The following is a 12,401-nucleotide window of genomic DNA, read 5'->3' on the forward strand; positions in this document are numbered from 1 at the left end:
GGTGGGAGGGGAATTGAGAGAGGGGAATCAATGAGAAGGAAATGAAAGGTGAAATGAGAGGGATAAAATGGTCAAAAGTGTACTATAATGAGTAAAATATGTACTGCAAAAATAAACATCTGAAATAAAACATCTTAACCAAAATCCATAAGGAGTAGATTATATTTTTGAATGACGTCAATAATTGGCAACTCCACTTAAAAACATGCCTATTTTGTGAATTGCGTATACATTAGTTTTCCGTTAGAACAAATAGGAGTTGACATCAAACTTTACTAACATAAGTTCCCACTTGTCACCAAACCCAGAGCAGTCAATATCATCAAAGTAGCGAGTAGTAGTACAAATAGAACTAGACTCTGAATTTAGCCCCAATTAGCAAAACTAACATGGACCCTCAATTACAACTAGATTCATCATCTTCTTCTTCTATTTCTCAATCTCAACCCACCTCCACTTTCTCTCCTCCCGATTCTTACGCCGCCGTCGTCCTCGGTGGCACTTTCGACCGCTTACATGCCGGACACCGCCTTTTTCTCAAGGTTTCCTTCTCCCCTTTTCTTTTCTTTTCTTTTCTTTTCTTTTCTTTTCTGCTCTTACCTTCTTACTTTTAATTGATTATAAACACTGACGGAACATGATTTGACGTTCTAGCGCCTGCATTTGAGGAATTAATTATACAAATTGAGCTAATTCACTTTTTGGTTTGAGAATTTGAAATCTTAATTTTTGTAATTAGGTTGAGCTATTTTTGTGTGCGAAATTATTGGTTTGAGATAGGTGACTCAAAAGATTGAGTTTTTGGGACAATAATGGGGAAATTGTGTTGGGTAGTTTTAGCAACAATAGAAATTTGATTTTATTTTGAGATCAGTTGAGGTATTGCATGGAGATTTTCATGAATGACAACAAATTCGTCTCCGGTCGCAAATTGTTTGGTGGACTAAAAAACTAGGATGCCCATACTTTTTAAAATAGTCATTTGTTGGTTTTTCCTATCGCTCAATGGTGTGATAGATAATGTGATATAACGTCGAATGAAACGAGTAAAGCTAGAAACTTGAGCATTAATGATGAAAAAATTGATGGTACGACCCTGATCATACTTAATAGGAGTGACAGTAAGAAGGCTTCAGAAAGGAGTTCCATCCTTCTTCAAATTTAACAGTCTTCCATAGTAACTGGTTCCAGTTTTTACTGCATGTCTTGCCTTATCGACCTCCTTCTGGTCTGTTTCTGGCCCTAGCAGAAATCGGCTGCAAACCCACAACAATTATTATGAATTTACTGCAGTGCAAACATGTGTCAAACTCAAAATTATCTATCTTTGATGAGAAAGATGCCAACTTTATCTACCATGTCAAGTGAAAATGCAGAGAAAAACTTACGGCTTTTTGAGATTTTTAGGCAGTTTTAGTTTCTTAAATACAGACCCAATAACAATGATTTTGCTTTACTCGGTACTATAATTGCTAACTCTATTATTCGCCTTAAATCAGATATAATTTTTCTGAGGAAATTATATTTCAGCTTACAGTGTTTATTGGATGTGTATTGGAATTGAAATTTGAGAAGTTTTTCACTTAGTACAGAAAGTCCTTTCTAATATATGGAATATTAATTTTGTGGTTTTATTAATTGATTGAACTGAAAATTGTGATAAATTTAGTTTCTCAAGCAAAAACAACTCCGTTCCCGTTTATCTATTTAACTTCTCTGATGGAACACTTCCTCAAGCAGGCTGCTGCTGATCTTGCTAGAGACCGTGTCGTGGTCGGAGTTTGTGATGGCCCGATGCTAGCTAAGAAACAGGTGAACTGGCTCATATCTGATCCCCCTTCCGCCCAAAGAAAATAAATTACCTAGACTGTTCGTTTTCAGGATATTTGAGGCTTACTACCACAGAATTGGCGATTTGAACGAAAATCTTCATTTTTGCTAATGTTTCCTTTTTATTTAGTTGTTTACTTTTCCTCGTTTTCTCACTTTAGGTGTTGTAATAAACAAATGGGCCCTTGGAGGCATTGCAGCTGAATTTGCAATCCCTTTCTTAAATATTTTTCCTTTCAAATATCTGTGACTGACTGTGAGACTTTAACTCCTGGTGAATTTTGCTGATTAAACATGATAGATGAAGTTTACAAAAAATTATAAAAGGGAGTTGGGGATGATGTTATCAAAGTTGTCATTATTTACCTTTTTAATGGTTTCTTCTCAAGTCCGTTAGTATATCTACCGTATTTTTACGCTTTTCTAATTCTTCTTTGAACCACTTTTCAGTATGCAGATTTGATAGAGCCTATCGAGAAAAGGATGCAGAATGTGGAACAATATATTAAGGTGCTTTTCTTTTTTAAGATTACTTTCTAGCTGACAACAATTGCAACTTCTGTAGGGAAAAAAATTCTGAATTATGTTTCAGGTTATGGTAAACGGGCGGTGGGTTCTTGGTGTCATCACCTTCATTCCCTAACAATGAAGTTCTAGTGCTTAGTTCTTATCTATTACTTGTATGGAGGTTTAACCGGTTCATATTCTTCTGTTTAGTTAAAGCTTCGGTTCTCTGAAAGTTTCTTCTTCAATGTAATGTTTCTGCAGTCTATTAAACCAGGTCTCATTGTGGAAGTAGAACCTATCACAGACCCTTATGGTCCTTCAATCATTGATGAGAATTTGGAGGCCATCATAGTCAGGTAATTTTGAAACTTGTTGAGAAGTGTGTATTATCTTTCTGTGAATCTGTCGGCGGAGTTTGCTATCCAGCATTTAAATTTCAAGTTGTATTAATTTGAAACTGTTAGCGATAAGGCTTGTTTGTACTTTGTATTACAGTTAATTGTTACAGAGTAATGGAGCTCAAAACACAATTTATGGTGGTGAAAGAAAGATAAAGGGGTGGTGGGGAACAAATATCACTCCCATTGAGGGTATTCGTTTGGATTCATTATAGTTGCTCTCTTGAACATTCACATCAATTCACCACGAATCCACTTTGGGTGAAAATAAACCGCTAATGCTGTAAACGAAACTACAAAAGTTGACCTCTCAGCTTCCATTCGTTAGAAAATTCCCTGATTTGAGCCTACTCAGTTGTGTGCGTACTTTCACTTCGAATCACATGCCATGTTTCTTTGTTCATGTAGCCTTAGGATGTTACAAAAGCACGTGGCAAAATGACACTATTTATACTTGGTTGTTTAACAGCAAGGAGACATTCCCTGGCGGACTATCAGTCAACCGAAGGAGATCTGAAAAAGGATTGTCCGAATTAAAGGTATTATTCTGTGTTTGCTAATCAATTGCCTTCCTGTTTTTGCAACTGTCAATTTTGCTTATGCATCTGCTATTTGCAGATTGAAGTTGTAGATTTAGTTTCAGAAGAAACGAGTGGCGACAAGCTGAGTTCGACATCACTAAGGAAACTCGAGGCTGAGAAATCTGTGAATCAGCAGGACACATGAAACTTGTACTCATGTTTCACAAGAGTCGAAGCTGCAATAGATCTCTATACTGGCACTGTTTTTAGTAGTGCTCCCAAAGTGTATTTTTCTACCTTAACCGGGAGACTTATCTCACAGAGATACTCCCAAATACATTGTGATATCAGTAACATTTTTGAATATACGGCATGACAAATAACTTTGTAAATGTTTTTTACACAACTTTTTCTCTGATTGCACCGCTATCCTAATTGTTGAGCAAAGTATTTTTTTTTGGGGGAATGTAAATAATAAGCTTGTCATAGATCCTCATGGTGTACAAATTTGATGGTTTATACTTTTTAGCTGTACCACATCGGCTGGGGGATCGAACGTGCTGTACCACACACTAGTTCTTCACTTCCGAATTACAAGAATCACATAAATCTCCCTCGTGTATTCCTTGAAAATCAAACTTGAAACATCTTGTTAAAGATAGTCAAATGTTTACCGGTTTATCTAAGTGTTCAAAGTTCAACTTTCCGATAACGCTAACCCGGGACTTAACAATGATCCAAAAAGTGTAAGCCAAACTTAATCAGATAAACTCGTAGTGACCCGACCCAAATTAACTTGACTTGAAGTAACCTAAATGATCCGAAATGACTTATGGCAAAATCAGGACCCAAAATGATCCAAAACAACCCAACCCAAAATGACCCAATTCGGAGTGACCTGGCCCAAAAATGATCTCACTCGAAAATAACGCTATAAATTGTTGATCCGAAAATTAGTCCATTCGAAGCATTCCGATTCAAATAACCTACAAACATCTCGGAATTTTAACTATGAGTATTTTACAACGAAATCGAAATCGAGTAGGTCTGACGGTCTCTCAATAAGCTTATTGAGAGACTATTTCACAATTTTAAGAAAAAATGGTTCTAAAGATAATAAAATAGGTACAAATCATGATTAAAGATAAAATGGATACATTTATTAAGTAAATAGGTACGAAATTACTATGACACGATCAATAATATAAGAGTAACGAAATACAAATAAAAAGGTAAGAAATTCGGGTCCCTCAATCATTTAGTGAAAACTTTGTCTCCCAAGTTTTAGTGATCGAAATCAACTATCTAGTATTTTACTCATCCAATTAATTCAGTTATAAGGACACCGTTTTAGGCGGTTTAATATAACGCTTAACTTTTTTAATTACTATTTTCAAATTTCGAATAAAACCTCTCTATAAAACCTTCATAATCATCATCCTTCAACTCCCTTTTCTTCTGCATTTCTTCATCAAATCATTCAACAAAAAATCCAATTATTCTTTCTAGAGAGAGAAGTAACCAAATAACGAAACCCTTTTTTCCTCCAGAAAAAAAGTGCCAACACACCGAGCGTTCTTCTCAAGAAATAGGTGATTAAACTCCGACTTTTACAGTTTTACACCATTATTTTGCCGTATTCATGTTTAATTATTCTTTGATTCATCTGGGTTCTTCATGAATTTCTTCTATATTTCAGTATACTATCAATTTAGCATTACATAATGTACTATAATGATGTTTGAGACTTTGAGTCGAAAATTTCGATAATATTTGCTAATTGCTGTTTTAATTGAGAAATCCGGATACATTCTTCTTCTTATTTGTTGTAAATTATTTGAACGATAATTTGACGGAACCAAGAAACTTTCTTGGAATTTATCTCTATTTTTTGGAATTATCAGAAGTACATGCCCTGTTTCTTGAATTTATTTAATACTTGTATGAAATTGTGTTGTTTTATGACGAATTAATGTTAATCTGCAGGTGGATTTTGAGTATCGACGTCAAAAATGAATGATTTGATGACGAAATCGTTCTTAAATTATGCGGATTTGAAGAAACAAGTCATTATAGATATCGAAGCAGGGATATCTTCGGAGGCTGAAACAGGAGAGCAAATGAGCCCAGCAGACCAACATAATCTCTCATTATTTTTCCAAGAAATCGACTCGGTTAAGTCGAAAATGGAAGAAATCAGTACCCTTCTTAATGATCTTGAGTCCCTTAATCAAGAATCTAAGACCATTCACAGTACCAAACTTCTTAGAGGGTTAAGGGATCGTATGGATACCGACACGGTTTCCATCCTCGGAAAGGTCAAGTCTTTGAAGTATAAGCTCGAAACCCTAGACCGGGAGAATACAAGCAATCGAAAGAAGTCGGTTTCTTTTCGAGAGGGGTCTATTGTGGACCGGACTAGGGTGGGAGTCACTAATGGTTTAAGGATCAAGTTTAAGGATATGATCAGTGAGTTTACAGGGTTAAGGGACAGAATTATGAATGATCACAGGGCTGACTTGAGGCGAAAGTACTTCAACGCGACAGGAGAGGTCCCCAGTGACGAGGTTGTCGAGAAACTGATGTCAGGAAGTGTAAAGATCGAGGCTTTTGAGGGGAGGATAATGATGGGAGGAGATACTGATTTGGAGGAAAAGGAGAGGTATGAAGTTGTTAGGGATATTCAGAGAAGTCTGAGTAAATTGCAGCAAGTGTTTCTCGACATGGCGGTTTTGATTGACAAGCAAGGGGAGCAGATCGACGATATTGAGCAGAATGTGGTGAATGCTAAGGAGTTCATCAGTGGTGGGACTAATAATCTTCACTATGCTAAGCAAATGAAGAAGAAGAATAGGTGGGTTTACTTGGTTTGGGCTGTTGGGTTCATCATTTTGCTGGTGTGTTTCATCTCTGTGCTTGCATCAAGATGAAGAGTTTTGGAATTTAAGTCAGTAGGGTTCTATAGTAGTAACTTTGTAATGCTGAGCTTCTCTGAGCTCGTTTAGGTAGTTTCTACATTTGGCTGCTCACCAAATCTGTCAAGATTTTTGGTTTATGGGTTGTAATTTTGTGTGCAGAAACTCCAGGTTGTGATTTTTTTTTTCTTTGTACTGAAAATAATAATGAATGAATGCCATTTTTGGCTTTAATTGTGCTCCAGAGATTGTGTGTATGTCTGTCAAATGTCAATCCTTCATGTATTTTTCTTCCTGTAACTTCCTGCTTGTGCTGACGGACTCCGAATTCGAATGTATTCAAGACCAAGTTTTAATTAATATTGACGGGTTTTTAAAACTGTCATATATCACCCCTCGATAACTTAACCGGCTATGCTAGTTGGCATTTGCATTTAGAACGCAATGATTGATGTGGAGATCTTCTGATATCTAGAGTGTAAATGTGTTCAGGTGTCAAACCATTTTTATTATGAAAACTCATCCAATTGTTATCTGATATCAAAATAGGATGACTACATTTTATGGTTTGAGTAAGAGTCAAACCATTAGATACAAGGTTTTATTTCTGGAAGAAACTCCAGCATCATACAAAGGTGAAATAGACTACTATCGGTATCATCTTCGTCTACAGAAGAGTAAGGTGCTCTCAATGGAAGCCTAGAGTTGATCAAGTCAAAGGCCAGATGAATTACACTCGTAAGTAGTTTCTTCAACCATCTTAGGCAACGCTGAGCTGCTGTGTTGCTGTCCAAGACTGGTTGGGTTCTAACTGGACATCTTTAATCTGCACGGCAGAACAAGGAATAGTGGATCAGAATTGATAAACACAAGATTTAGGCGCTTAAATGATTTACGCCTCAAATCTCATGTATATACTCCTGTATGACAGAAGAGGGTTACTACATGGACGTCGTTTGTTGAGCAATCTTATCAGCTAAAAATTTAAGTGCAGAAATCACGAATAAGTAGCCGCCCTCCACAACAACATTATCCTAATGACTAAAGACTCCTGTTTCCTGTCAATGCCGGTGTAAGAGAGTCAGATGTCTCGTAATGTTACCATTCAAGAATTATGTCTACTACCAGTTGTTTCAGTCATTGAATAATGGTACCCATAACCAAGTTTCTAATTTCAAACTCTTTAGCATCAAAACGTCCGTTGTGACTCCTCTTCCTCCAAAAAATAATCCACTGCTACTTCCCAATGTAAACCACCTACCAATCTTTATGAATACTTGTATATCCTTAATTAGTCATTAAAAAATGTAAACTCTGAGCCGAGGCACCAAAAAATTTACCTGTGCATTCTCGACACAAACAAAATCTTTGTAACAAGCTTCCATCTGCAGATGTGGATTCCACAAGACAGCATCTGACCAACTGTATATATGAAAAGTGCAGACCAAAGAAACTCAGAGGATGTCAAATATAAGTCACAAGTAACAATACATAAATAAGAATCAAGAGTCCGTACTTGGTATTCTTGATTGATATCTTGTCGCCCAAGCCATTGTCGAGAATTAACTCATTTGGTGCGTCAAGATATACACAGTCCACAAATCCAGGGAAAGTGACTACATCCCTGAAATGTAATCATGGCTGTCAGAATCTTCTTTCAATTACATGAGATATTGACGTAATTGTCCAGCAACCACCAGGGAAAAGTAAGGCTTAGAATCTACTAATGTTTAGGCCAAACATTGACAGCAATCAAATATGTTTGGATCTAATATTGAAGTTTAGTCAGTTTTCTGAAGCTAAGAAGTACAGAAAGAGTACGCTTCTTAAATCTAAGGATAGCAATCAAAAAAGTTTATGTTTCACGTAACTCATTTGCAGGGATTATACAACAACATCATCACCAACAACATTACCCTAGTGCGTGCCTCAATGGCTCCTGCAAATTGCGGGGTAAGGGGGGTCGGATGTACGCAGTCTTACCCTTGTGTTAGCAATACAAAGAGACTGTTTGTAGGAATTATGCAAGCGAATTTTTATTAAGCAGAAAATGTTGAAAAAAATTATTTTCATCTTTAATAGCTCATTTCATTTGTCCATGCAACCCCCTCCCATGAACAACATGATAATCAATCATAAATATAAGATACATCACCTTTCCTCAACACCTTCTAGAGGATTATTAGGATCCGGATCCTTGTTCAAGGTTTTGCGACCTTTCAAACCTGAGACGGCTGCACCAGTAACAGAAGCCTGTCAAAGTAACCAAAAGTCGTTCAGATGAACTTGTATATAATTGTGAACAAGCAATAAAAAAAAAGAGGCGATAAATTCAGACATTCATTTACATTGATCACTTAGCAAGCATGTGATAACAATGATTCACAAGCTGCCCTCTCAGGAACGGTTGTCATCAATATCCCTTACAAAAGATTATGTCATCAATATCTCTTACTAAAGTTTATGTCATTGCTATGTTGCTCATTTCCCAGGACTGAGAAGAGTGTCCAGATTGCTGACATGTTATCTTCAGGCTTCTATCAAGAAAATTGAACCACATCATCATATGTAGCACTAATGTCCAAAATCAACTCAAATACTTACCCGAAAGTATGTATGCAAAGCAGTGCTGAATGAAAAGGGTTTATCGTCTGTATTTTTGACAGTTAGTTCTGTTGAAAGATTTGTTGAATCCAGAATGACCTGAAACAAAGGTAAAAGAGAGACAAAACAGATTAGATGAACAGGAGAGAGTATATTCGTAGACACATCACTGAAGTTATAAGTTTTACTTGGAAATTAGAACTGCCATAAGAATCACTTGAATACAAGTATGAAATTAAACAACAAAGACGAGAAAAAAAGATCATGTTCTTTCTATGTACATATAAGTAAATAACTGTTCTTTTTTTGGGTAAAAGAGGAAGCTAGCCAATAGATACTTCACAAGAAAATGTTGGTATGATCTCATTCTGTTCTATTTTTCCAAACTAACCTTGTACAAAGCATGAAAGCTGAAATCCCACATTGCCCGACTGTATGGGGAATCCTTTAATTCAAACGTCACGGCAGGTTTCCCTTCCACACTTTCAGATTCAATAATCGACCAATTTACGTTCCTTGCAAAACCATGCTGCAGAATCAAAGACCCACAGTATCAAAATCAGTCTGAATGCAGTCAATACACACCACTCTTAACATTGATAAATACACCTTCTACTAACTGCTGATAGTGCAAGAAGATACATGAACTCCACTTTCGTTGGCCAACTTCAAACTACCTCCTGACTCTATAAGTATTGCTTTTCAATCACTGAATTCAACATTTCATAGAGCTAGTTCCAGACAAGCGAGGATGGTTAACAACACCAATAAGACAATTGTGCTAATGTTACTGAGAGCCCAAGTTACTCACAAGTCACAACTATATCAGATTGGATTACAGTTCTAAAATCTTAAATATCCCATTAACACCTCAGCTTCTTAAATATACTACTACAAATTTTTCTATTGACATGACTTCATCTATAGAACTTGAAAATTACTCCACAACATAACGAAACAGTGAAAATGAAATAGTAAATCTAAGCTGCTGTTAAGATATAGTTCATGATTATACCTGCTGTATTTTCCCAGGTCCAAACTGAGGAAAGCAATGTGGTATTCCCCCACTATCATCAAAGAGATCGTATAAGTGATCATGAAAAATACATGTTAACTCCATTGTTTGACTTTTAAGCGGAGAGAAAGGAAAACCTGATTGGTTTTTGGCCATTAAACACCGCATCAGGCCTTACGAAGAGTAGGTCCTTGCCATTGGCAGATTTCCAGGATGTCAGACATGCCCCAAACAAGTATATCTCAGCCTCGCTGCAACGTTAAGTCCTTCATCAACAGAACATAATAATAACTCTTCGAACAAGAACAATAGAAAAGCTTTCCTTCAATACTCCCTCACCTTCAAAATATAGGCCAAATTTGCAGCAACACTTGCAAAAAGGCTACCAGTTTTTTATTTGAATCATCCGGTTTAATATGGATTCCAAGTCGTATAGAACCACAAGGGAGGCAAAGTCTGAGGCATTACAAAAAGGCTACTTGGCTTCACTAAAACAAAATTTCAACTTCAAATCTCTTGGTGATATTAAGGCCTTGTTTGGATACCAAAATAGGAGGTGTTTGGATACAATTTCTCTCCAAATCTTGTCTATTGTGGAGAGATTTTGATTTGCCTTAGAGGAGATAAAATGGATCCCTCCAAATCATTTCCCCTTCATTTCCCTCCACCCTTATTTGCTATCCAAACAAGGGATTTTAAATCCCCTACTCTCCCTCCCTTTCTTTTCCCTCCAAATCCCTCAATCCAAACACACCCTAAGATTGCCAAATTAGTCAATCCAATCACGCGAACTAATTTAGCTCATATAAGAATCAGCTGCAATGATTTCTCTTTCAAGCTCAAATCTTTATGCATTTAATGTCAAAAACCAAGATAAAGCCTATAGGAGAGGACCCAAGATTTGAAATTTGGGTTATGAAATAATAACAGAATTCAGAAGTTCATGTATACCAAAATGTTGACACTTTTTAGGGTAATCAGAGTTGGAGAAAGTGTGATTCAAACTTTTCAAAGCAAATTCAATCAATCTACTCCTAAATTTTACTGAGAATAGAACATCACACTTCCCTCCATGGCTCAGTAGTCGTCATTATTTACTTTGATTAAAATACACCTCACAAATAGTCACAATGAATAGAATGGTAAACAAATGACTGGGACGGGGGGAGTATTCGGTAACGTTTACAAAGTGACAATCTTAAAAATGTGAGATTAGTAAAATGATAGGACAGAATACAGACCTACCATAAGGAGAAGTGATTACAAGTTTAGGAAGATTGCCAATTCCTTCAGTCAATTTGACTCCTTCAGTACTAGTCAACTCTCCTTTCATACTTGCCGATACCCTCTTCATATTTACTGATGATACCCACCTTAATTTTACAGCAGTAAAATACTACTATTACTAAGGGTATAGTTAAAATGACTGAATAAAAATATAATTGAAGACATTTAGTAGAACATTTCAAATACAGTATAATGAAATGAAGAATGCAGTGAAGTTGGAGAAATTTAATTTACCTGTTGGAGTTGCGGTGTGGGAGCTTGAGAAAGGTGGATGTTGGAGAAGAAGAAGCCATTGAAATGGTCGTCATCTTGTTTTGCAAACGAGGGAGTGATGGGTGTTCAACTGTTGATCTTGCGACCCTATATTATGTAGATCACTCCCTAGTTTTTGGCCTCTTTCAAGAGATACGAGTACTAATTAATTGTCCATTGGTTTTGTCTAAGATTGTTGTATATGTATACGAATATACACGAACATACAATAAGCCAATTAGCTACCGTTAGTTCTGGCAAGTCTGACCCGATCCGAACCCGAGCAAACCATACCCGAACCGACCCGAGAATATTGCAACCCAAAACCGAAACCGACCCGACCCGATGATGACCCGTAATCCGATATGACCCGATGACCAGTGACCCGAAACCGACCCCGATGACGACCCATAACCCGACTTGACCCGATGATCAGTGATATTGACCCGACCCGATACTTAAGCTTAATATTGATCAATATGACAGTGATTTTGTAATTAGATTGTTATGTTTGACTTAATAATAAAGTAATTAAACCAAATAATGCTTAAAATCTAAATTTAATGGTCAAAAATTGAAGTAATGTGATAAAGTAACCGGACCCGATAATGACCTGACCCGACCTGATACATCATTTGATTTGACCCGAAATGACCCGACCCGATAATGGCACGACCCGATAATGACCCGACCCGATACTTCGTTTAACCCGAAATGACCCGACCCGATAATGACTCGAACCCGACCCGATCCGAAAGGGGCGGCTGACCCGACATGACCCGAACCCGATATGCACCGACCGGCTTGACCAGACCCAAACCCAACCCAATTGCCACCTCTAGCTACCGTATTGAGAGGAGCTGAAGTATTATTTACGAGTACTTCAATTTTACTCGGTATATAAAATGAGATCAGTGTATCATTGAAGAGCTTCCCCCCTACTACTAAGAGAATAAAAATTCTGTTAGTTTTTCCTCCGAAAGGCATCTAGCTAATTAAGGTAACAAATTAATTTTTTTTTCATTACATTATTATCTTTTCAATTAATATATTCTTATAATTAAACTCTAAT

At 36.8% G+C, this 12,401-nt stretch overlaps 3 protein-coding genes across 3 annotated transcripts; 2 read left to right on the top strand and 1 right to left on the bottom strand.

The window, feature by feature from the left end:
• Positions 1–290: 290 nt before the first annotated feature.
• On the top strand, positions 291–3,715 carry LOC141623062 (phosphopantetheine adenylyltransferase-like). The gene is made up of 6 exons (XM_074439103.1): positions 291–542; positions 1,741–1,812; positions 2,281–2,340; positions 2,599–2,693; positions 3,205–3,274; positions 3,354–3,715. Exons 1-6 carry the CDS (start codon positions 390–392, stop codon positions 3,459–3,461), a joined length of 558 nt encoding a protein of 185 aa, XP_074295204.1. The 5' UTR covers positions 291–389; the 3' UTR covers positions 3,462–3,715.
• Positions 3,716–4,716: 1,001 nt separating this feature from the next.
• LOC141623061 (syntaxin-112-like) lies at positions 4,717–6,415 on the top strand. The gene is made up of 2 exons (XM_074439102.1): positions 4,717–4,848; positions 5,243–6,415. Exon 2 carries the CDS (start codon positions 5,269–5,271, stop codon positions 6,184–6,186), a length of 918 nt encoding a protein of 305 aa, XP_074295203.1. The 5' UTR covers positions 4,717–4,848; positions 5,243–5,268; the 3' UTR covers positions 6,187–6,415.
• A 228-nt stretch (positions 6,416–6,643) lies between these two features.
• On the bottom strand, positions 6,644–11,505 carry LOC141623068 (putative glucose-6-phosphate 1-epimerase). Its single transcript, XM_074439109.1, has 10 exons — positions 11,312–11,505; positions 11,032–11,163; positions 9,928–10,041; positions 9,791–9,842; positions 9,167–9,304; positions 8,776–8,874; positions 8,327–8,424; positions 7,688–7,795; positions 7,512–7,593; positions 6,644–6,997 (listed from the first exon to the last, which is right to left on the bottom strand). The coding sequence occupies exons 1-10, from the start codon at positions 11,383–11,385 to the stop codon at positions 6,932–6,934; spliced, it is 963 nt and encodes a 320-aa protein (XP_074295210.1). The 5' UTR covers positions 11,386–11,505; the 3' UTR covers positions 6,644–6,931.
• Positions 11,506–12,401: the final 896 nt, after the last annotated feature.

The sequence above is a fragment of the Silene latifolia genome, chromosome X, assembly GCF_048544455.1.
Source record: "Silene latifolia isolate original U9 population chromosome X, ASM4854445v1, whole genome shotgun sequence".
In the NCBI taxonomy this organism is placed as follows: domain Eukaryota; kingdom Viridiplantae; phylum Streptophyta; class Magnoliopsida; order Caryophyllales; family Caryophyllaceae; genus Silene; species Silene latifolia.